General features: G+C 63.3%; 2 protein-coding genes and 1 long non-coding RNA gene across 6 annotated transcripts; 1 reads left to right on the forward strand and 2 right to left on the reverse strand.

Annotated features, from left to right (window-relative positions):
• Positions 1–1,107: 1,107 nt before the first annotated feature.
• DGAT1 (diacylglycerol O-acyltransferase 1) lies at positions 1,108–11,205 on the reverse strand. Of its 3 annotated transcripts, none has more exons than XM_070631274.1 (17): positions 10,779–11,205; positions 6,283–6,370; positions 4,035–4,075; positions 3,799–3,884; positions 3,663–3,715; positions 3,336–3,441; positions 3,075–3,191; positions 2,904–2,978; positions 2,705–2,808; positions 2,575–2,613; positions 2,453–2,494; positions 2,309–2,353; positions 2,116–2,228; positions 1,970–2,035; positions 1,791–1,878; positions 1,642–1,704; positions 1,108–1,542 (listed from the first exon to the last, which is right to left on the reverse strand). In XM_070631274.1, exons 1-17 carry the CDS (start codon positions 10,967–10,969, stop codon positions 1,387–1,389), a joined length of 1,473 nt encoding a protein of 490 aa, XP_070487375.1. In that variant the 5' UTR covers positions 10,970–11,205; the 3' UTR covers positions 1,108–1,386. The 3 variants fall into 3 exon arrangements, with proteins under 3 accessions (XP_070487375.1, XP_070487376.1, XP_070487374.1); XM_070631275.1 differs by lacking the exon at positions 10,779–11,205 and adding an exon at positions 10,284–10,728; XM_070631273.1 differs by lacking the exon at positions 3,336–3,441 and having other exon boundaries at positions 3,075–3,144; positions 10,779–11,097.
• Positions 10,829–12,634, forward strand: LOC139085198 (uncharacterized). Its single transcript, XR_011543311.1, has 2 exons — positions 10,829–11,148; positions 12,181–12,634. It is a non-coding gene; the product is annotated as an uncharacterized lncRNA (long non-coding RNA).
• A 5,831-nt stretch (positions 12,635–18,465) lies between these two features.
• On the reverse strand, positions 18,466–21,873 carry SCRT1 (scratch family transcriptional repressor 1). Of its 2 annotated transcripts, none has more exons than XM_070631276.1 (2): positions 21,608–21,873; positions 18,466–19,566 (listed from the first exon to the last, which is right to left on the reverse strand). In XM_070631276.1, the coding sequence occupies exons 1-2, from the start codon at positions 21,720–21,722 to the stop codon at positions 18,614–18,616; spliced, it is 1,068 nt and encodes a 355-aa protein (XP_070487377.1). In that variant the 5' UTR covers positions 21,723–21,873; the 3' UTR covers positions 18,466–18,613. The 2 variants fall into 2 exon arrangements, with proteins under 2 accessions (XP_070487377.1, XP_070487378.1); XM_070631277.1 differs by lacking the exon at positions 21,608–21,873 and adding an exon at positions 20,333–20,476.
• Between the last annotated feature and the right edge of the window lie 1,787 nt (positions 21,874–23,660).

Below are 23,660 nucleotides of genomic sequence, written 5' to 3' on the forward strand. Positions count from 1 at the left end.
CACTACTCACCCTCCTCAGCGGGGCCCAGGATGGTGGCCATCTCAGAGGCAGGGGCCACGGGGATGCTGCCTATCCTGGGGTCCAAAGGGCACCCCAGGTAGCCCTTCTCCCCACAGTGCCACCATGGCCCAGTGCAGGAGAGGAGCGGGAGTGTCCTGAGCTGTGCTCAGGCTGCACCATGTGGACTACCCAGCCCTAGCACCAGGAGAACTGAGTGGGGCGGGGCAGGCAGGCTGAAGCCCAGGGAAGCTGTGGGATTCTTCTAGGCCCAGGAAGGGTCCAGTCTCAGGCCAGCAGCACTCAGGAGGTGCAGACTGCGGATGCTTGGGCAGGCACCCATGTCTGTGAGCCTCTGTGTGGAAGCATGTGCTAGTGAGGGAGATCCCAGGCAAAGATTTGGCCAGGCTGCCCACCTCATCCAAGAGAGACAGAGCCCCCACCCCAAGGCCCTGTGCCCACCCCCATATGGGCACCCCAGCATATGGCTGCCCCAGTTCCCCAAGGGCCCATGGACTCTGCCCCCATGGCTTCTGCAGCCCTGTCATAGAGCCTCAGCTGGCCTCCACAGCTGGTCTGGATTCTTGACCCTCTTCCACACCCTGGCCTCCAGTGATCCACTGATAGAGGTCCTTAGGTGTCCTCTTCCAAGCCCCCAACACACGGCACCTCGGAGCTCTGAGCCCCCGCCTCACACATAGGATTAACAGGCAGTGAGTGAACAGGAAGTCTTACAGCTGAGCCCTTTTAGGCAGTGAGTCGCCAACCCTGGCATGGAGCGAGGGGTCTGCCTGACTGCCAATACCTGCCTTCTCCTCCCCACACTTCAGCCTCATACCACCACTGAGGACACTGCCTCCCCTTCTGGCTGTGCCCTGCCCAGCTGCAGCTGGGCAGCCTTTCCCAGGGCATAGCACCCCAGCAGGGCATGGGCACCGGGGAGGCCAATGGGACCCAGATTTCTCTCCCAAGAGCACCACAGCACAGCCTAGGGGCAGAGGACCTGTCTCCTAGCCCCCTGGAGCAGCTGCCCCCACACCCTGTGGGACCCCATGTGATGTGGGCCATCCCCTCCCACTGGCCCCACGCCCCCACCAGGCTGAGGGAGGTCACTCTGGACAGCATTTTATTGATATCCTCAGACCCTCGGGCAGGATCAGCACGGATTCCTAGGGCACTGGCACCTGCTGGCACTGGCCTGTGCCCCATCCGCCATCCCTGAGGCGATAGGAGGGAGCCCCATAGGGGCAGAGAGACCTCCCGGTGGCCGAGAGGAGGTGTGGGCAGCCAGGCCCCCTCCCCAGAACACAGGCAGTGGCAGGCTCTAGCTGTGGACAGTGAGGCAGACATGAGGAGGCGGCAGTGAGGAGGGCTGGCCCCAGAGCAGCTCAGGCCCCTGCCGTCAGGGCCTCATGGTTGAGCACGTAGTAGTCGTGGACATACATGAGCACGGCCACTGGCTGCCCAATGATGAGTGTCAGCCACACAGCTGCATTGCCGTAGTTGCCCCGGAAGAAGCGGCTCACAATCCAGGCCAGCGGGATCTGGGGACACGGGGGACCAAAGTCAGGTGACCACAGTGCTGGCTGCTCCCAGGGTGCAGGGAAGAGGGCAGGCAAGGAAGCCACATGGGGGATGCTCACCTGAGCCATCATGCCAGTGAAGGCCCAGAGGCGGAACATGCGCAGGGGGATGCTCACCAGGTACTGGGGTGGGAGTGAGAGGAGCGTCAGCCATTTCAAGTACCATACCCACCCCAGGATGAAGCAGGATACGCACAGAGAGCACTGACCTCGTGGAAGAAGGCCGAGGCTAGGAACACCCCCGTCTTGGCTACCCACTTGCTGCTGCCTCGTCGGAGCATGGGCTTGTAAAAGTGTCTGTGGAGGGAGGAGGCCGTGGGACAGGCGCCGCAGTCCAGGAACACAGAGCCACCCACCCACCACACACCACGTTCACGCCCATGCCCACCTGCTACACCACTTGTGCACAGGGATATTCCAGTTCTGCCAGAAGTAGGTGACGGACTCAGAGTTCCTAGGAGTCAAGGGACAGCAGGTGATCAAATTGCACCATGACCCACCCCAGCCCCCAGCCTCACACCCAAGGCCACCCACCACCAGTCCCGATAGAACTCCCGGTCTCCAAACTGCATGAGCTCAGCCACGGCGTTCAGGCAGGAGTGGAAGAGCCAGTAGAAGAAGATGAGCCAGATGAGGTGGTTGGGGACCTGTTGAGGAGCAGGTGCCAGGTTCCAGAACACCCTCACTCACTCCCTCGTGCCTTGCCCCACCCGCCCAGGCTGCTCACCGCCAGCTTCAGGAGGCGCTCAATGATGCGTGAGTAGTCCATATCCTGCAGAGACAGGACTCAGCTGGCTCCCTTGGCTGCACCCCCACACGCCCCCCCCCCCCCGCCCCGCGCGCCCGGCCACAGGAGAGCCTGACTGCTCACCTTGAAGGGCTTCATGGAGTTCTGGATGGTGGGCACCATCCACTGCAAAGGAGGGCACAGCATCAGCACTCCTGCGTCACTGAGTGCGCCCAGCCCAGCCCAGCCCAGCCCTGCCCACATACCTGCTGGATCAGCCCCACCTGGAGCTGGGTGAAGAACAGCTGGGGGAGAAAGTAAAGGGCAGCAGGCTGAGCCCCCCTAGCACCTGGTGGCCCCCCAGCCCCTCGCTGCCCCCCAGCCTCCAAACCTCACCATCTCAAGGAGCCGCCGCAGCAGGAAGCGCTTTCGGATGCGGGGGGAGCGGGGGAAGTTGAGTTCGTAACACAGAGTAGGGGCAAAGAGGAAGTAGTACAGATCTGGAATGGGAGGGGTGGGGCTCGCACCAGCAGAGGCCTGGCCCTTGCTGTCCCCCCACTGCCCTTCAGTGCTGAGCCCTCTGTAGGGTCCTCACCACGGTAGGTCAGGTTGTCCGGGTAGCTCACCGTGCAGTGGGCAGCTCCTCCATTGGCTGCCCTACCTGAAGAAGCTACGAGCAGGGGAGGGGAGAGTGAGGCCACACTGCTGCCCAGGCCTGGCCCCTGGCAGGCAGGTTCGGTGGCCCCAGCCCCGGGCAGCCCCTCACCAGCCTTAGTCTTGGCCTTCATAGCCCTGATCTCTCGGCACCACAGGTTGACATCCCGGTAGGAGAAGAGCTTGAGGAAGAGGATGGTGTACACCATCAGAGCCAGCACGGAGCCCACTGCAGGAGAGGGAGGCTCAGGCCACAGCCCTCCCACACTGCCCACAGGAGAGCCACAGCCACAGGGTCGACTCCTGTAGCTGGCCTGGGTCTCTCCTGCAAGCCCCCAAGACAGGCTGGGGTGGGAGTGGGTTGGGGGCGCACCTGGAGTGATGGACTCGAGCAGCAAGGCCACAGCCGCCGGGAAGCAGAGAATGGTGGCCAGGTTGACCACATGCAGCAGCAGCCCTGCCTGCTCCGTCAGGGCACCCTGGGGTGGGTCGGGGGTGCAGGGCACTCAGCCAGGGCCCCCACTCCCTGGGCAAAGGGTCTCCCTGGGGAAGGGCCACCAGGCCTGGGGTTAGGCCCCCTCCCAAGAAAGCCACACACAGCCTGAAATGCAGTAGATGAGCAGGTGCCTTGCCCTAAGCCCAGGCCTGGTGAGGAGAGCAGACCTCTGGGCCAGGCAGGGGGCGTGGGGACACTGCTTACCACTGCCAGGCGCTTCTCCACCTGGAACGCAGCCACAGCAAAGACGTTGGCCACTGAGGACAGAAGCGCCATAGGGCAAGTTCAGGCCCAGGTCAGGTCTGTCCCCACCGAAGGCTGTCCTCTGCGCCCAACTCACCAATAACCAGGCACAGGGCAGGCCAGCTGTAGGGGTCCTTCAGGAACAGAGACACCACCTGGATGGGGTCCACCAGGATGCCGTACCTGGGGATGGACAGGGAATGAGCAGCTCAGGGAGAGCCTGAGCAGGTGGGGTGTGGCCTGGGTGGGTGGGTGGGGCCTGGGCAGGTAGGGGCAGGGCCTGAGTTGGCAGTGGGTGGGGCTGGGCCTCAGGGCCCTGGTGAAGACACTCACTTGATGAGGTTCTCTAAAAATAACCGTGCATTGCTCAAGATCTGCAAGAGAGAGGAGGGGCACAGCCCATGAGCCCTGGCCACAGGGCACACCCCCCCTCAGCTCCTCCTAAGACCTGTGGGGGCAGGAGCCCTGGGTTAGGCCAGCAGCCTTGGTCCTGCAGGCCCAGCCTTTCTGATCTCCACAGCAAGTTCCAAGACACCACCCATCTCACCTCGCAGCAGTGCAGGGACAGGAAGTCCCTTAGCACTGCCCCCTCACACCAGGCACCTCCCAGATGTCTGTGTCTGCAGCAACATAAAAAGACCCACTGCCCAGCAGCCCTTGGCCATCCTGCTGAGCTGGTGAGGCACTCAAGGCCAGAGTGACGGCCCCAAAGCCCAAACTGGACCAAAGAAGCTGCCCACTTGCACGCAGGGTCCGCACTCTGGGGGAGAGTGGGAAGAAGCTGGCCAGAGTCCTGAGGGGCCGGCGTCACCCGGTACTCACACCCCTGCCTGCCTCAGCTGTTCTGCAGCACTCCAAACCTGGGCACTTGGCCCCAAAGCAGCTTCCAAGGACAGAGCCTCTGTCAAAAGGGGCTCCTGGCTCTAGGCTGGGGCTGGGCTCCTGGCTTCCCTCTGCACGACAGGGGCCTCCATCTCCATTCCATGAGGCAAAGACCCTGCCAACCACCCCAAGTCAGGCTCTGTGCATGGTTCATGGTAGGTTCTGCAGAAAAGTGACGCTGCAGAGGGACACTTACCTGGCTGGTCACGGAAGCCTTCATGAGGTGACAAGCTGAGAGACACAGGGGCCCCTACTCTGCCCTCCCCCAGCCGCAAGCCTGACCCACCAGCCTCCTGCCAGGACAAACGTGGCCCGACACTGTCTGCCCAGTGGTGGCCTGTCCTGAGAGCCAACAGCAGGCAGAAGATGAAGCTGCTAATGGGCAGCGCCCACCTCAAGGCCCAGACTACAGAGGGAACACAGCCAGCAGCCCGAAGCACAGGATGCACGTCTCCTGCAGGTTGGGGTGGCAGAGGCACCAAAAGCAGGGGAAAAGTTTTGGGGCTGCGCGAAAGAGACAGGCAGGCCCAGTGGGTTGCAGAAGAACAGACAGTGCTCCTTAGGCTGTAGAGGGCTCACTCCGCACGGCTGCCTCTTGACGAGCCTAGGCTGGTACAGGAATGGCCTCTGGAGGCCAAGGACACATCATCTGAGGGCTGGGCTGGTGTCCGGCCCACTGTCCCCTTGCCCAGCCAGCTTCTTACCCACCAGGCTGCATGTCCCCCTGCAGCAGCTCCCGGGGAGCCTCCTGGGACCACAGGCAGGGAGGGTGTGGGTGTGCCTGGAGCCCCTTCCACATGGGTAGCCATGGGACCGCACCCACAGACGCGTCCGGGCAAGGGTCAAAGGCCTCAGGCCGCATCAGCAAGGCCCAGACAAGCCCTTGCCCCTTGCCCAACCCTGCAGGCTGCCCCTTTGAGCCCTGGGCTCCAGCTGCTTCCAACCAAGGCTGCTGGCCCCACCCCAACAAGGTGACAGCAGGTACCAGGCCCCAGAAGCAAGGGCCTCAGTCAGGCCACAGGGTGAGGTGGAGGCAGGGGCTCCTTCTAATCACCTTGCTGAGGGGTGCCTAGGACCAAGGCTGAGGGAGAGGGGCCGGGGGCCTCTAGAGCCGTGGCCTGGGGCTGACAGGCTGAGCCCAAGAGCCATCTTCCGACCCCTGCTCCCCCCAGGCCAGGCCTGCCAGGGGGCACCACGCCCACAAGGGCCATTTGGGAATAGCAGAGGTAACTTTTCTTGGACCCCCAAGACCACTCACACACGATGCCTGGGAGGCCCTGTGCCCACAGAGCACCCCATCCACAGCCCCACAGCCTACCAGCCCAGGGCCAGCCACCCAGCCTGTCCACTTCTCCCTGCTCTGCCACACTCGCCCAGCAAAGCCACTGGGGAGACCCCTGTGCCCCTTAGGGACAGCTCACAGCACAAAGGCCTCTCACACTACCCTCTGCAGGCCTCTCCTGGAATTCAACCAGGACAAGCATCGAATGTGTAGCCCACAGGAGCCCTGATATGTGGCCACTGCAAGGACTGCCACCACAACTCTCTCTCCACCAGCCCAGTGTCCCACACACCCAGCCACACAGGCTCTGGCCCCCCCTCCCTCAGCAGGCAGAGCCTATGCCCAGGCAAAGGCCAGCCTCAGGCTGAACCCCACCTGGCTGTAGGGACTCCTAATCCCAGATACCATCCTACTCACCAGCATCACCACACACCAATTCAAGATGCCACGGTAGTTGCTAAAGCCGCTGTCAGAGCTGAACAAAGAATCCTGGAGGTGGTGGCACCTGGCAGAACAGGAGACAGGCACCCTCATGAGCAGGCACCAACAGACCAGGGCTAGCCCCACCCCAGCCCCTGGGCAGTAAGAATCTTGGGCAGGGCCAAAAAGAAGCCCTGTCCAGGGGCAAGCCAGGGCCCTGGCAGATACCCAATGATGCAGCCAAGCCCAGCTCCTCAGGAGCCAGCCTCACAGCCCAGGGCCCAGGGCAAGCCCCAGCCCCTTACTCTGAGCAACTCTTGTCTACCTTGGCCCAGTAGCTGAGACCCACATCCCATCCCAACCCTCTCTTCCACCCATATATCCTACTCCCCATTTACAATTGAAGATGGACCAGGCAGGGCCAAACTCTCAAGACCATCCAGAGACCGGCCCCTCCAGACAGTGGGTGGGGGAAGGCCACAGACAGGAGCAAGCAAAGCTGGCCCTGCCCAGGCCAGAGCTATGTGGGGCTGGAGCACCCCAGGCCAGGAGCCTGGCCTCACTCCCAGAGGCCTCTGGCTGCTACCACACATAGCCAGAGGCCTGCAGCAGTAATGGCCTCACAGGAAGAGTCCACTCCAGGGCGCACTCAGAAGTGCTGGATAGAAGTGGGGTCGGGGGCTAATCTGCCTTGCTCAGTTGGACCATCCCACCATTCAGCAAGCTAGGGGTCCTCCACCTCAAACCACGTCCTCTTTACAGTTGGCCCACAAAGGTCCGAGTGGGCACAGGGCCCCAGGCCAAGGGCCAGCTGAGCACACAACCTGACATGCACCTTCCTGGGGCAGGACTCTGGACCTCAGGTGTTTGTGTGGCCTCCAACTGTTTTTGAGAAATGACAGCTTGTCCCCATTCAACCACAGGGTAAGTACTGTGTTCCTGCCTGGGCAGAAGGGGCCCAGAGGAGCCCAGTCAGGGGCTGGGTGCTTGATGGCAGGAAAGTCTCCAGCAGGAGCAGGCAGAGACACCTTTGGTGCTGACCCATGAGAGCTCCCACCCAGTGCTGGGGAGGAGGACAAGCAAGCAGACCCTCGTGTCCCTGCCTGATCCTCAGGGTAACACAAAGGTGGAGGAGTGGCCACAGCGTGACTGGGGCAAGGCCCAGACCCAGCCCTGACTCACTCGCAGGCTACAGCCCCACCTCAGGAAGCGCTACACAGCACTGAGCAAGGCCTCTAGTTTTGTAAGAGAGGAGGCCAGGGTCTCCCCTAACCTCCCGCTGATACACATCTCTGCCTCTCAAGGCACCTGGGCAGGGAAAGTAGGGCCAGGGGCACACAGCAGGGGCACCACAGCACAGATGCCCTCTTAGGGCTGGCCCTGCCTCAGAGGCAAGCATGGCTACCGTTGGGGTCAGCACTCAGACGGCTCCAACCAGGAGGTAAGGGATCAGGGAGGCCAATATGTTGCTCAGCACTCTAACCAGGGCACTGCCGACAGGTCTGACCTCTGTCTGCCTAGACCAAGGCATGCTCCACACCTGGCCCACCCACTTCTCCCAGTCGCAAACCTGGCTTCCTTGTGTCCACCTTCCAGGTCTGTCCTAGGCCTTGCAGTGAGGCTGTGATCTCCTCCCAAGGCCTTCTCCCTGAGTCTCTGCACCTGCCTTTCTGCAAGGCAAGCAGGGGTCCAAGCCCCAACTCCCCAGAGAGGACAGTCTCTGGGCTGTCTGCTGGACTGGCCTCCCTGACCCCCTTCCCAAAGCCCATTCGCTTTCACTGGTACCATCCCAAAGCTGCCTCGTACCACAAGCTGCCAACCGTTGTCTGAACTTGTGACGTCCCGCTCAGCATACCCAGAGGACTGTTTCATAACAGTGTGACCCCCTGCCCCCTTTGGGCCACCAAGAAGACCATGCTGGCTTTATTTGTGGCAATCTCTAAGATGAAAACAGGGGTGAGGAAAGGGTGTCCTTTTCCAAATCTAACAGCAAATGACGTTATAAAAGCTAGCTCAGCTCCCTGCTGTCAGGCTTCCAAAGCCTTCCCCAACCCACCCACACCCACTCCTCACATTCCTCTCCACAGGGCTCCTGACCACCCCCAACCCCAGACAGCCCCCTTCCCCCACAGGTCAGAGGCCCTAACTCAGGGGAGGAGGCTCACCATCCACCGCAAAGGTCCAGCCTTGCCAGTGCAGTCAGTGGCAGTGGACCACAGGGCAGAGGAAAGCGGCTGGCATGGGAGACAAGATCTGGTCACCATGCCCACAGCTGTGTCACCCTCTCCCTTACTGCAGGGGCCGCTCACGCTCTGTGCCCTCCAGAGGTCCCATACCAGCTCCCCAGGCCCACCCAGCTCGCAGGGCCATTCTAACTCATCCCATGTATCATATCAACCATCACATCAGCACTTGGAGGAGGGCACAGGGGGAAACTGAGCTCACCAGGGTTCGAAGCTTGCTCAGAAGCCCAGACCCCAAGTGTGGGCCACACCTGAGGACCAAGTGGTCCAGCTCCAGGGCCAAGCAGACCAAGGAGGGAGCAGAGTGTCAGCTCGCCTCCCAGCTGCCAACTCCTCCGCACACCTAGCCTCTGGGCTGAGCCCTGGGGGACAAGGTGGTTGGGTAAGCTCCCCACATCCTCAGACCTTGCTGGAGAAGAAGAGACACAGGACACCCCAGGGACAAACACCCTGGGAGAGCCCCACAACGAGAAGGCCCTGCCTGGAGTGCCCGTGAGCCAAGAGCTGGAGGGTGCCCAAGCATCCTGGAGGGAGCGTGTGGAGCACCTGGAAGAAGTAAACCACAAGGCAGAAGAGAAAGGGGGTGCTCTCTCCTTCCTGACCCACAGCTCCACCTTGCTAGGGCCAGAAGAAATGAGCTCACACCCAGAGCCTGACCAACCTGCCCAGGCAGGCCAAGGCGAGCAGGAAGTATAGAAAAGAGAGGCGAGAGGAAGGGGGAGGAAAGGCCATAAGCAGGGGGGAGGGGAAGTAGGGGGGTGACAAGTAGGGAGCAGCCCCAGGGGACCCCGAACTCTATGGAATCTAGGTTTGAGGGCCAAGCACAGACAACTCACATGTCCTAGAGACCAAGAGGGGACAGTGATGTCCGGGTCCCCCGCCCCCCAGCCCTGGGCAGGCCCATCCCTGCCATCTACTGCTCCTCTTCCCAGGTGTCCAGACCTCGAGAGTGGGCAGACAGGGCTCCCGCTCACTCGGCCCAACTAGCAGGAGCACAGGAGAGGCTTCTGACCACCTGGCCCACGTAGAGCAGGAAAGTAACTGTCCATCCCAGTGTGGCAGCTTGGCCCAAAGCTGGCACTCCCCATCTCACACAAATGACCCCGGTTCCCACTCCCTTGAGGGGGAGATGATGCTAGACATGCCCTTGCCTCCTGGAGAGGGTATCTTGCGGAGGGAGTTAGCAGAACACTCTAGGACCCTCCTGTCCTTGCAGCCTCTCTCAGCATCACCCAGGCCCACAGGAAACAAGCACCCTTCTCAGTGGAACCATTCTCCTTCCCCATGGCACCTGCACCAACTCCTTTGCCATCTCCAAACTCCGTGCCTGACCTTTACTCGGTGCTGAGATTACCTTATCTCCCAGGTGGACTGTGAGCACCCCAAGGGCAGAGACAGTACCTGCAGTACCTGTAGGCCAGCTGCCCTGACCCACCCCCTCCCACAGTGCTGGGTGAAGAAAGCCTCAGTTTTTGTTTACTGAGAGAGCAAGTCCTTGCCAACCAACTGACCAACTGCCCACTTCCTTGTCGATAACCTTTAGCTCGGAAGCTGCTCCCAAAGCCAGAGTCCTCGAGAGCCTCTGGGCCAGGGTGAAAATCAGAAGGGGATGGGGGTGCAGGAGGGTGGCAAAGACATTGCTTGGAGCCAGCTTGGAGGAGGGAGCCAACGCCCAGAGGGGCCATGTCCTCTCCATCAGCCACAGCTTGCTCCCCACCCGCTTCCTGTCAGTCCTTCACTAAGGGGGGCACTCACCTGTGGGTGTGCCCACTTCAAACCCCTCTCCTGTTCCCCAACCAGGGTGCGAGAGTTTCAATACAGCATCCAATTCTTCTACAGCAGGCATTTGTTAAGCAGGGCCCCAGGCCAACCTCCCAATCCCATCCATCTCTTTCCAGACAGGAGACACTTGCGCATGGCAGGAACCAGTCGCCTAGGGGCCAGGCCCTTGGCTCACCCAGGGAAAGAGCCTGGAGACCCACCAGACGACCTGCGGGGGGTGGGGGATCTGGAAGCTAGGCTGCGGCCGGCCCCCCTCTGCGCCCCAACCTGGGTGACCTTGGCAGCCTACCCTCCACCCCTAAGCCTGTTTCCCCGCGGGGATCCAGGGGACACATCTGTCCACGCGAGGTCCTGGGGCCAGGCTCTCGAACCCGGAGCCCGCGCTGCTGCGGCCACGGCTGAAGGACCGGGGAGGGTTGCGGGGACCGGCGTCAGGGGTCAGAGGTTAGGAGTGAGGCGCACCGCTACCTCAGATCCCAGTGGCCGCTGCCCACGTCGTCGTCTCCGTCCTTGTCCTTGTCCGGGGCCGGCGCGTCTCCCCCGGCGCCCATGTCTCTCACCTCCTCTTCCGCAGCCACGGGCCCGCCGCTGCCCTGGCTCAAGGCCCGCGACCCCGTCCTCCGGCGCCGGGAGCCGCCCGCCCCGCCGCGGTCGCCCATGGCCTCAGCCTGCACCCTGCTGCGGCCGAGTCGTGGCCCGCCGGGCTCGTAGCGCCTGAGGCCCGCGGCCTCGCCTCCGGACCCTGGGCCAACGACCGCCACCGCCCCCTGCCGGCCGCCGTAGTCCGCGCGCCTGCCAGTTCCGCCCGGAGCTCCCTCCTGCGTCACTCTGGGAGTCGGTAAGCGGCCAGTGGCCACAGCCCGCGTCCATTTGTAGTCCGCGAGGCACGCGAGGCACTCTGGGAGTCGTGGTCGCCGCGGCCGGGAGGGACCGCCCTGCACCCTGGGAGTCGTAGTCGCTCCGCGCGGGAGGGAGCGCGGGGCACCCTGGGAGTCGTGGTCCCTTCGCGCGGGGGTAACCGCGGTGCACCCTGGGAGTCGTAGTCGACTCGCGCGGGAGGGAGCGTGGCGGAGGGTTTACAGCCGCGGACGGACACTGCTGCCGGCGGGCCTCGGCGTCTCCGTGGAACGCTCCTGGCTTCCCGGCAGCTGCGCGCCTCCCCTGACCCCTTGCCTGGCCCTTGTCCTACTCTCTAAACAGAGAGTTTCGTCATTCTTCAGCACAGGCGCATAAGTGTGGGGATGTAGGTTATTCAAGAAACGGGTGGTCGGTTACAGTTCAGCTGACGCCGGGGCGGCGGTCCCTGTTCGTGAGGACTGGCCTCGCCCACCACCCAGCGCGTTGGTACCCGAGCGCGCACCTCTCGGCACAGTCGTGCTTGCCGAGCCCTGTAGTTTCCACCGCAGGCGCCAGTTTTTCTTCGGCTTAGGTTTGTGGAAATTAAGAGAAACCTTGGGGGCCGCCCGGTGGCCAAGTGGTTATTTTTGCACGCTCCGCTTAGGCTCCCAGGGTTTCGTTGGTTCGGATCCTGGGCGCTGACCTAGCGCTGCTCATCAGGCCATGCTGAGGTGGCATCCCACATGGCACAACCAGAAGCACTCACAACTAGGATATACAACTGTATCCGGGGGCTTTGGGGAGAAGAAGAAGAAAAGCAGAAAAAGATTGGCAACTGATGTTAGCTCAGGTGCCAATCTTTAAAAAAGAGAAAGAAAATAAGAGAAACTCTAACTAAATTGGAGTGTAAGGCCTGTAGGGGGAGCTCTCACTCCATCACGTCAAAGACACCAAACAGGAGGAGATGGACACTTGCATCTCAACGGGAAGTACCCCTACTTTACCACTGAAGGAAGATTTCTCTCCCCACCAGGCAACAGCCCAGCCAATGAGAAGCGCCGCAGCTCAGCCAATGAAAAAGACCACAGCTCAGCCAATGAGAAACACCGCAGCTCAGACAATGAGAAACACCACAGTTCAGCCAATGAGAAATACTGCAGCTCAGCCAATGAGAAACACCACAGCTCAGCCAATGAGAAGCACTGCAGCTCAGCCAATGAGAAACACCACAGCTCAGCCAATGAGCAACACAGCTCAGCCAATGAGAAACACCACAGCTCAGCCAATGAGAAACACTTCAGCTCAGTCAATGAGAAACACTTCAGCTCAGCCAATGAGAAGCGCCACAGCTCAGCCAGTGCAGATCAGCCAACTGGAAGCCCTTCTGCCCTGAACTGTTAGTTTCCCCGATGGACTTCCTTTAGAACAGCTGCTCCATACTCCCCCTTTTTGTCTATAAAGGCAGCTCCCCTGCTTTGTTTTCCCGATTTATTTATGGTTTGATGTGGTATGCACATCCTGATTTGCAATTCTTTTGGCTATTCCTGAAGAAACTCGTTTTGAGGCTTTACAAGTTAATAGGTCATTCAGACAAGTACCAGACCTGAGGACAGAGCGGGAGAAAGGTACCATCCTGCATCCCCGAGACACCCGCCCTGCCCGCCAACTCTCAGGGCTGCCAACTCTCCCCCGACAGGGCCCAACAGGGGACGGGTGAAGGTTCAGGTTCCCCTGCAGTAGCCACATTCTGGCGGTCCCCCTCCACCCAGCTCCCCTTCCACCCACCTCTGCAGAATTGCAGGGCCTCCCTGGTCTGGGCCAGTTTTGCAAGGGCGTGGGGAGCCTGGGGTGCCAGACAGTGAGGACCCAGAGGCTTCCGGGGCATTGCACAGTCTGCAACCTCCAGTCGTTAAACGAAGCAACTAATCCACCGTAATAACCATACAGTGCAACTCGCAGGCAGGCAAGTCCATGTCACACTGAATTGACACGCTTCTTGCAAAGGGCATGAGCGTGAGGATCCTGGATTTCAGAGCGCAAGGCTTCACTGGGGGCTCAGGCCTAGTTTACCCAAGAAACACCTCTAGCAGCAGAACCCATTAGCCATTCACTCCCGTGAGGTGAGCAGGACCGAGAAGAGTGCCTCTCTGGAAGCAAATAAACCAAGAGGTTCAGCCTAAGGTTAGCGTCCTCTCCTATGGACTGGCCACTGCCTTTCCACAAGGCTCGCCCCTGCCCCACCACCTCCACCAACGGCGCCCAGGCTCCATGTGCTTGCCGCCACCGGGCCATCTGGGGCTGACGCAAGCCTGGCATCCGTCCCTATCTGGCAAGCTGGGGCTACCTGACAGATGTCTTCGAGTAGCCTGCTGAAGGGGCCACCCTAACTGGGCGGGAGAGCCCCTCCTGTGTGCCCACGCAGCCCGGCCTCGTGGGTCAGGACCAGCCTTGTCTCCTATCCTGTCTCCCAGAACGTTTATCTGTTCATCAAGGAGGCTGCGCTAGGTCTTTCTGAGTACTGATCCCAAGGAAGGGCAGACGAAAGAGAGGGTCCTCTCCGGAGCCCGGAGCGTAGGGGCGAGCCCTGGGAGCCCTGCCACTCCCTCCCCACCCCATCTCCCAGGTGGCGCAGGAAACCCCGCATGGTCGCGCAGTGCCGGCTGCGCGCCTCCTGGCCATGCCATCCTCCAATACAGAGCCAAGAACTAAAAGGCCGGCCGGGGCTGGCACGCGGATTGGCAGAGAAGATTGAAGGCTCAGGCTGCCAGTAGGCCGGGAGAGGCTGAGCCCAGTAGCCAATGAAGAGTGAAAGGTCGTGTTGGAGGCGGCTGCCTGTGTCCATTTCCCGACTCCAAACTGTCGGCGGGCAAGTAGCAGCGGGAGTGAGGCGACCAGAGTGGACGGGGGCTAGTAGGGAGGTCCAGTCCGGCCGGGGGTGGGGTGGTGGGGAGCCAAGGTTCCAGCACTGGCGTTGAGGGCGAGGAGAGGAGAGCTGCAAGCTAATGGGAAGGCACGGACTGTGAGCCCACCAACAAGGAAGAGCCTCGGTACCGTCGGCGGGGCGGGCCTTTGGGAGGCGGGGCCTATGGCGGGGAGGCGGGGCCTGGGCGTGCCAGGCTCCCCTCAGCCCCAGGAGGTCCGGATCCAGGGCGAGGTGCGGCCCTCATATCAGGGGGAAGGGGAAAGGTCAAGGGATCCGGGGTTGGTTGGGGACAAAGGTGTGTGTGAGAGGTTGTCGAAGAAAGCTCAGTGGATAGCTTCCTGCCGGGGGCAGAAAGAGATGCGAGGCCAGGGCTCGGAGTGAGGAGCCTTGCAGGCCTGGAGGAATAAAGCGCTGGAAGGAGTTCGGGATTTAGAAAGGGCCTCGGACTGACTGCAGGGCGGAGCTGCTGTGGGCAGACCACGGAGACTTGCGAGGGGTGTGGCCAGCGGGGGTAAACGAGACATGATGATCAGCAGCCTGTGCAGCCCGTTCTCTGTCCATGATACCTGTGGAGGCTGAGGGGCCGGCTCATCCTGGGTCTCAGGGAAGGAGCCTCCATCCTCCACCCCCACAGACCCTTAGAGTCCTAGAGAAGCAGAAACAGCCAGTCCAGACCCCAAAGCTGTGGAGCCCTGGGAAGGAGAGGCATCTAGTAGCCTTCCTCCCTGCCATTGGTGCCCACCCAGGTGTGAATCCAGGTGTAGGGTGGGTGGGGTATTGAGGCAGGGCTTATGTCAAAGGCAGCCCTTGGACAAGCTGCTTCTCTTCCTGAGGCTCAGGTTCTTCATATGCAAATTGGGCGATGTTGCCTTCCCAGGCTGGGGATAGTGAAAGTCAAGGATCCCTGGGCAGGAAAGCCTGGCCTTGTCCTATACCAATACCAGTGTTTTCACTCCTGAGGCTGATACTGCTGACAGTGCTCCCTAGAAGGCGGTGCCTACCCCCATGTAAGTCCCCACCCTGAGCAGCAGGATCACAAGCTATGACCTGCTGCAGGTCAGGCTCCCCTGCTGTCCACTGGGATGGAGTCTGGGCAGGCCTGTCCCCTGGCAGGGTGTAGACAGCTGTGCTTGCCCTGGGCTCACCTGGTTTGACCACGTGTCTCCAAAGACTTTGGGCCTCTCAGCTCATGCCTGCTTACCTAGGTGCCAGGGAGCATTGCTTAATCAATTTATTTAACTCATCCTGTCTAGAGTCAAGGGCTGTGGGTGGCTGTGAGAGCCTCTCTGCCCCTTGGGCACCTCCTCCCCAAAACTAGCCTGGCCCAGCTGTCCATGGAGGCCTCCTCAGACAGTGGAGGAACATATCCTCTGAGTCTGGGGGTCATGATGTGCCAGACTTCACACCCTCGCTGTCCCCATTTTCTCCGATAGCATTGAGGAGAGCTTGCTGGTGGCTGTCAGGCCTGCAGGGGCAGCAGAAGCCCCTACAGGGAGAGTGGGAGAGAGTCGGGGCACTCCAGGCCATAGAACTGCAGGCCCTGCTATACCTACTCTGGCCATTCTAGATCAGTCCTGGCCTGGGCCTGACTTCAGCCTGGAGTCCCTTAGCTCTCCCAGTTCCTGGCACAGAGCAGAGTCACCTGCCACAGGAGAAATGCCAACTGCTTTGCCTTCAGGGGGTGCTCCCGAGGCTTGGCCTGCCAAGCCAGCCCTCCCAGGTGAAAGAGGACAGCCCTCTGGCAAAAGGGGACACAGGCAAATGTTAGGGAACAGCAGTGACGTGACCTCAGGGCTGCATGGGTAGGCCGGGAAGACGCCCCCCAGACATCACCAGCACCCCCTGCAGCATGGGCCCAGCCCTGGATACATCAGCCCGACACTCCAAGTTCTATCAAGAGTGGCATTTATTCTCCTCATGGAGGTGCGGCGCTCCGGGGAGCTGGTGCTATTGTGCTTAGGAAGGAGGTCTGTCCGTCCGTCCGTCTGTCCGGCCGGCCCGGCCCCAAACGGGGGCAGAAGAGGGGCACGGCCCGAGTAAAAATCCCGGCCTGTTCCGGGTGGGAGTGTGTACAAGGCGGCGGGGCGCAGGCGGGGGTGGGGGCAGGGCAGGCCGGCGGCCACAGCCCCCACCTGAGGGCCCCCACATCTCGGGCCCTACTCGTAGAGTCAGTACAAAATAGGTGCTACCTAATCGTTCTACCTGAATTTGCTAAGTCGGTTATTGTGCTGCTTAGTTATGGGGGCAGGAGGGGGCCCATGGCTTTCCACGGCGGTGGGGTGTGGGGAGAAGGGGACACCCTGGCCAGCCCATGGCCCCTCTCCTTAGGTAGGTAGACAGGCGGGGGTGGGGGGGGGGCACCTGTGTGTGCATGTGCATGCGGGTGTGCCCAGCTGGGCAGGCTGGCCCCAGCTTGGGAGCTGTGTGGGCACTGAGCTGGGGTATAGGGGGTTTTGGATGCGGGCCCTGCTGTGCTGGGCCCTTGGTCCACCCTGTGGGTGTAGCTGGGTGCCAGTGGGCTTGGTGCCCATGGAGATGGCTGGCCAGGTCATACACTCCAGAGTGCACTTTTGCGTCTGGCCTGGGGCCCTGGCCTAACACTGCAGAGCTGTGGTGGCCAGGGGATGGAAGGACTGGGAGTCAGTATGGGTGGCCCTGGTGGCACCAGGCCTTGGGGCCCTGGGTCTGTGACACCTGAGCTGAGAACGCCAGGCCCAGTCAAAGGTAGAGCCCGGCTGTGCCCAGCACTGGACCCGGGCTGGGGTGAGGAGAAGTGAGGGGGTCACGGTTGGGCCTAGGGACCTGGCCTCTCTCTGCATCTTTGGCCATCCCTGGCTCAACAAAGCAGGCTGGGCCCCTGTCACAAACATGCACCACCCCACCCCCCACAGGTCGCTGTGTCCTGGCGGACTCAGCAACAGCCCTGGCACATAGTAGGTGCCTAACCAACGGTCGGTGGGTGATGGACGATTGAAGGAGGGGTCTTGGGGGCAACCACCCCGCCCCTGCCCCTGGAACCATTACACCCGCCGGGCTCTGCCGTGGGGGGTTAGGGAGGAGGAGGGGGGAGAAAGTCTGCGCGTGCGGCCCCGCGCAGCGTCCCTGATCTAGGGGCCTATGGGGAGGACAGGGCAAGGGGATACCTGATTCTCAGTAACTCTAGAGGCGGCGGCAGCTTCGCATGCAGTGCGCATTATTGCTCTATAGTCGGCGTCGGACTAACTAAGAGGGAGAGGGAGCGGGCAGCCCCGGGAAGGGACAGGAGAAGGGTTGGGGCGGGGTGTGTGTGGGGGGGTGGGGGGGGGGGCTGCATGCAGTGACGTCACAAAGGCGGCGGCCAATGGGGCGGGCCCTTGGGGCGGTGTCGCCGCTGAGGCTTTGGCATAGACGCGCGAAAGTTGGCAACAGAGTGGGGGCGGGGCCGGGGCTCAAGAGAGGGGCGGGCCTATGAGGGGCGTGGCCTGAGGCCCCCCAGGGGGCGGAGCCCAGGTTGGGGCGAGGTTCAAGGGCGGGGAAAGATCCTGGAAGTCCCAAGCCCCGGGCGTCGGCTGGAAGGATATGGGCCTCAGCGGCCGTTCCCTGACCCGAGTGCAATCGTTCATAAATAAAACGTACGAATACAAAAAGAAAGAAACCCGACGCATCCGCAATCCCCCCAAGGGGCTTTACCCGCAAAGCGAATACGGAGGGGTGTGTAGAGGGCCGTGCCCAGGTCTGCCTGCCGGGCGCCAGGAATCCGTCCTCCAACACCAAATGCCCGGGTACGAGGGGAGGGAGCCCCGGGGCAGGGCGGGAGCGGGGTCTGAGGAGGTCGGATAAGTCCATGCGATTCGATATGCGTCATTATTATTCGTTATGGAGGACAGAGCCCGAGAAGCTGGGCCGGAAGAATTCGGATTTGGCAGAGGATGCGAGGCGAGGGTAGGAGAGCGGCTCGGACTGAGGCCCCAGAAGGAACCCAAGGGAGAGGGGTGCCGCCATCCGCCCCCTCCCCGATCCCCAATGCGTCTAACACTCGCGGGGTTCAGCGAAGACTGAGGAGTAAGGATGCCTCTGCAGGCCCCCTCCCTCCTGCTCCTCTCCCGGTCTGCTGCCGGGGAGGGGCCGGCTCCCTGGACGTCTAGGCCGCAGGCCTGGCCCTGGAAGGCTTGGGGAGGGGTGGGGAGGACCTGAGTCTCTAAGACGCAATCTAGGGGCACAGAGGAGGGAGAAAGGGGGCGCTCCCTACCTCACTCCACCCCCGTCTTCAGAGACCTAACTCGGAGATGAGGTTCGGTTCCGGGTCTCCTCGACCCTATTGCTGGGAAAAAGCCTGGGGCACCCTGGAGGGGAAGGTAGGGGGCTCGGGGTGGGTCTCCCCTCGGGACCCTATTGCTTGAAGGGGCCGGCAAGGCCCCTGGCGGGCGGGGCGGAGCCGGGCCCCCTCCCCCTATTGCTGTGAGGAGGGGCCTGCCCTCCCGCCCCTCCGCCCGGGCGCCAGCGGAGACTTCCCTGGGGGCCCGTATTGCTGAGAGCCGACCCGGCTGGCGGAGGCACCGCCGCCCTAGGCCTGCACAGGGCTGAGCTGCGGCGGCGCAGCGGGCGCCGGGGCTGCGGGGCCGCCGCCGCCGCCGCCGGCCCCGCCCTTGAAGCAGGCCGACTCGTAGTGCTTGTTGAGATAGGACTTGAGCGCGAAGCTCTTCTTGCAGCGCTTGCACTGGAAGTGCTTGAAGGCCGAGTGCGTCTGCATGTGCGCGCGTAGGTTGGAGCGGTCAGCGAAGGCCTTGCCGCAGTGCGCGCAGCCGAAGGGCTTCTCGCCGGTATGGGAACGCATGTGGCCCTGTAGCAGCCAGGGCCTCGAGAAGGCCTTGCCGCACACGCCGCACTTGTGGCGCAGGTCGTGCGTGAGCAGGTGCATGGCCATGGCCGGCATGGACACGTACACCTTGCCGCACGTCGGGCAGCGCCGCGCCAGCTGACTGTCCAGGCTGCGGTGCGTCTGCTTGTGGCGGCTCAGGTTCGACGAGGTGGCGTACGTTTTGCCGCACTCGCCGCATGCGTGCCGGCCCCCTGCGCCGCCGGCCCCGGTGCCCGCGCGCGCCTCGGTGCCCGCCCCCGAGCGCGCGCCGCCCCTACCCCCGGGCCCCGACCCCGCACCGCTCGCGCCCGCCCCGGCCCCGCCTCCGCTCTCGGTGTCGGAGGCCGCCGCAGAGGCCGTGGAAGGGGCGGCGGCGGCGTTGGCGTTGGCGGCCTTACGGCGCGAGCGGCCGTCGGTGATGAAGAAGGCGTCAGCTGCGTAGCCCTCGCTGACGGCCGCGTCGCCGTTGATGTAGCCGCCCGCGGCTGTAGCCAGCTCCGGGCGCGGGGTGGGCGGCGGCGCCGAGCCCACGGCCGCCGGGCCCAGCTCTCCCCGCACGGCTGCAGCGTACATGGGCTCCGGGGACGGCCCTTTGAGCAAGGCCGCCTCGGCATCGCCATCGTAGACGGAGGCGGGCCCCGAGTAGTCGTTGAGGTATCCTGAGGGCCGAGGCGGACAGACGGGCAGACAGCGGGAGGGCAACCAGGCAGCGGGCGAGACACACACACGGGCGGGCAGTAGGAGACACCGGGGTCGGGGAAGGAGGGAAGGGGGGAAGGACAAAGGAGAAGGGCCGAGGGGCCGCGGGACAGGGAGTATGCAGACGGCAGGGAGGGGAAGAGAGCAGAGGAGAGATGAGACAGGGCTCGGCCGGGCTCCGCCCCGCCGCCCCCCTCCCCCCGCGCCTGCCCCACCCTCAAAGCGGGGGAAAGAGGCGCATCTTCGGGCGAGTCTGCCCCCCTTCCTCAGAGCCTCAAGGTCAGGGGGGAGGGGCGGCGCTTCCCTCGCCCTCCTTCCCCTTCCCCCTCTCTTCCCCTCCCCCTCCCCCACCCTCGGCTTCTCCCCACTTCAGCAGTTTTCCCTGATTATGCAACACACTGCAGACCCGCAGCGCACAAAGCCAGGACCGCCCGCCCAGGGACCCCATCTCTCTTGCGTCTCAGGGTTCCCACCAGCTCTTCCCCCGGGCCCCCAGAACCTGCGCCCCATCTGATGCTGCCCCTCTCTGGTCCCCTAGGTTCCCCAAAAAGCCCTGGAGACAACTACCTCCAGCAGCCCCTCTAGCCCTCACCAGCACCTCCCTCTCATCTCCCAGGTCTCCCACTCCCCACTGGACTTGACCCCCTTCCCACTCCAGCCCTATCTCCCTCCATCCACTCTGCTTCTCCCCACTCCCTTCAATCATCCTGCACCCTTGGGTCCTACCTTGTTCCACATTGCCCTCTTCCTCCAGGCCCTAACCCCTTGTGGCAGCCTTCCCAAGCCCCAGGACAGGCGACCAGGGAGACGCTGTGTTGGAGAGAGTGCCAGGGCGTCCACCAGGGGACACCTTCACAGGGACAAACTGCAGGCAGGCAGGCAGCATCATTCATGCCAGTAACGCAGTTGTTCTCAAGGCACAAGATGGATCTCACAACCTCAAAGTCACAAATGCACACCCCACACCATGCAGGCTCTGGCTTCTTCGTGGTCACACCCAGCTTCCCAGCCACCATCAACCGTGGAGTCCCCTCACACGGTGGGCTGCACGCTGATCTTGGCACACACCACCTACTCATGCAGGGTCACACATGCAACCACCCAGACAAACTGTCAGCCAGGGTCGCCAGTCACATGGATGCACAGTGGCCTCAGAGTCACATGGTCCCATGTAGTGGCACACAGGCAGGCACACACTCATACAGGGTCACACATAAGCGCACACAGTCACATGGTCACACGCAGTCACATGGGCGCACATAGGCTCACACACAGGCTCCTGCAGGTCACACTTGTTCTGCCACCCCACGCTGGCACTCCCAGCCCCTTTGCCTGCGTGTTAACAGTTGTCCTTGAACTTGGACACCCTTACACAAAGAGCCTCCCCTGACCACAGCCCGCCTGCCTGCCGACACCTTTCTCCCTGACCCTGGCTTCAGAGAAGACACTGCTGCTGCCTCTGCTGGTACCTTTGCCCTGACAGGTGGGCGGCCCACACTAGACCCCATGCCTACTCCCTGGAGCTCACAGTACTCCCCTGCTGGCCCTAGCAAAGGGTCCTGGGGGTGTAGCCAAAGAAGAAAAAAGGGTACTGAGGCAGGTCCAGGTTTCTAGGTGTGGATCTGCAGGCATGGCTAGGTCCTGTCATGTCAGCAGTTGTCCATGTGGCTGTGTTTGTCCCGTCATGGGTCAGCGTGTGGGTCAGTGTGTACCTTCAGGGACCTCCTGTTCCTGGCCCCTGCTCCCACCCTCTCTCCTGCATTGACACTCTCCCTACCCAACCTTGGCCGGGTTCTGGACTGCCTCTGCGTTCCCCTCTCCACCCCCCATCTCCATCTCCCTCCACAGTTGGCTCCAGCCACCAACTCCTGCTAGTCCTGGTTCCCTCGGGTCTATTTCCTGGGGCCCTTGCCCCCTCCACCCCCACACTCTGGCTCTCCATCCCTTCCAGCATTGCCGTGGGCCCCTCACCACCACCCCCAGCCCCAGCCTAGCTCGCACCTTTCTCGTGCAGTCGCACGCCGAGGTCGCTGCGGGCACGCCCGTAAGAGCTCTCGAGGTCTGCCGAGGAGAACGTGTCAAGTTTGACCTTCTTGACCAGGAAGGACCTGGGCATGATTCCTGCGGGGCTCCGGCGCTGCGGGCCTACGGAGCCAGGGCGCGGGGGGGCTGCGGCCGCGGCGGGGCCCCGTCACCATCCGAGGAGCGATGGAGGCAGCACGGGTCCCCACTCTGGCCTTTGAATGCTGCCGCTGGAGTGCCGTCTTCTCTCCTCCTGCCTGCCTGCCTGTCTGCCCTGCGTTTTCTCTTCTGCTCCTCAGGATCCCTCCTCTTCTCCTTCCTTCTCCTTCCTTCTCCTCTCCTCTCCTCTCCTCTCCTCTTCTCTTCCTTCTCTTCTCTTCTCTTCCTTCTCTTCTCTTCCTTCCTTCCCTCCTCTGGTCCCGGCTTCCCAGCCCGCAGTGCCGCCCCTGGACAGGCGGGGGAGGAGGCTGGGGGGGCGGGGAGGGGGGAAGCGGCTCCGTCCCGGGCCCGGAGGCTGCGAGTGGGTGCAGGGCTGGCCCGGCTCCGCGGCCCCCTTCCCCTCCCCCCCCGCCGCCGCGGCGGAGCCTCAGTCAGCGACCCCCCATGGCCCCGGGGGTGGCGGCGCCGGGCCCGGAGAACGCGGCGACGGCGGGAGCGCCAGCAGCTTCAGCACCGCGGCCAGCGCCGGCCCGGCCAGCACCTCGGCCAGCGACCGGGCGCGCTCAGCCCGCGCGGGCGGCGAGGGGCGGGCCGCGGAGGCTCGGCCGCCGGGCGGGGGTCTTCGGCGGGGGTCTCTGGGAGGCTTGCTTTATTGTTCTGCAGCCGGAACGAGAGGTGGCGGCGGCGGCGGCGGCGGCGGGCGGCGGGCGGCGGGCGGCGGGCGGGGGGCGGGGGTCCTCGGGGGGAGGGGTGCGCAGGAGGGCGGGCCGAGGGAAGGAAGGAGGGAGGTACGGGGGCTTCGGGGGCGGGGCTCGGCGCTCGGACAGCTCCTGGGCCCAGCCTCCTGCGCCCGCGGCCGCCTCTGCCTGCGGCCAGGCCCAGCCTCTGGCTTTTAAAGCCCAGGAGCTGCGGGAGGGGGAGGGAGGGGAGGGGACAGAGGCCGGCGGAAATGGCTGCGCTGCGCCCGGCCCCGGCAAGGGTCTCCCGGGAGGGGTCTTGGGGATGCCGCGGCCCCGGCATGTGTGGAGTTCCCCTGAGCAGCTCCCGGAATGGAAGCCCAGCGGTCCGCGGCATTGTCAGGAGTAGGGGCAAAGGTGGAAACAGACCTGGGACCCACGAGCCCCGGACTTGGGATCTTTTGGGGAGGAAGGAAGGGCGGACCCCAGTCTGGTCCAGCCTGCCTAGCTTTCGAGTGTGGAGGCGGGGGCGGGTGGAGGAGGCGGGAGGCGAAGGAGCGAATGCTGAGGCAGCGAAAGCTCACTGTAGAAGCAATGCGCGCACCCTGTTGCCGCAGTGTCTCCCTGCCACTCGGTCACCCGGGCTGACCCCGTGCCCGCTGAAGAGGCCTCCCTCCACCCCTCCTCTCTCCCAAGGGGCGGATGTCGAGCGCAGCGGAGGGGGAGAGGGGCTGCCATGCCCTTGCTCCAGAAATTCGGCTTCATTGGTGGTTTTCCGCCCTTCCGCGCCACTGCAGCTCCCCAAGGCGGCCCCGCAACCAGGCGGATAACCCTTCCCGCGGCCGCCCGCCCCGAGTTTGCAGCCCCCATGACGTCAGGCACAGCGGCCAATGGCGGGGCTCCGGGGTGCAGGGGGTTCCGGGCCGCACAATGGTCGCGCGCGGGGACATATGTCCCTAATTAGGGCCCGGCGCCGCCATTGTCCTCTCACCCGCTCCCTCCCGGTGGTTCGGGCTTGCACGCTCGGAGCGCGCCCCCACGCGGCCCGCTGTCCCTGGGGACCAAGGTCGCAGGGGTGGCTCCGGGGAGTGTGCGGGCGCGGTCGAGCCGAGAGCGCGCGCAAGGGGAACGCGCGCGTACACCGGTCGCTGCACGCGGTGACCTTGTGCGGGGCGGCCCGGCGGGCCCGCGGACAC

The sequence above is a fragment of the Equus przewalskii genome, chromosome 8 (assembly GCF_037783145.1).
Source record: "Equus przewalskii isolate Varuska chromosome 8, EquPr2, whole genome shotgun sequence".
NCBI classification, from domain to species: Eukaryota; Metazoa; Chordata; class Mammalia; order Perissodactyla; family Equidae; genus Equus; species Equus przewalskii.

Bases quoted from the DNA above. Each gene is read 5' to 3' on its own strand.
- DGAT1 (XM_070631274.1), bottom strand. From the start codon at position 10,969: ATGGGCGACCGCGGCGGGGCGGGCGGCTCCCGGCGCCGGAGGACGGGG. The intron at 3,442-3,662 runs GTAAGCAGTGTC...GACCCACCCCAG, and splicing joins TGGAGAAGCGCCTGGCAGTG to GGTGCCCTGACGGAGCAGGC. The intron at 2,495-2,574 runs GTATGTGGGCAG...CCTCCTTTGCAG, and splicing joins AGGTGGGGCTGATCCAGCAG to TGGATGGTGCCCACCATCCA.
- SCRT1 (XM_070631276.1), bottom strand. From the start codon at position 21,722: ATGCCCAGGTCCTTCCTGGTCAAGAAGGTCAAACTTGACACGTTCTCC. The intron at 19,567-21,607 runs GTGCGAGCTAGG...CTCGGCCCTCAG, and splicing joins CGTGCGACTGCACGAGAAAG to GATACCTCAACGACTACTCG.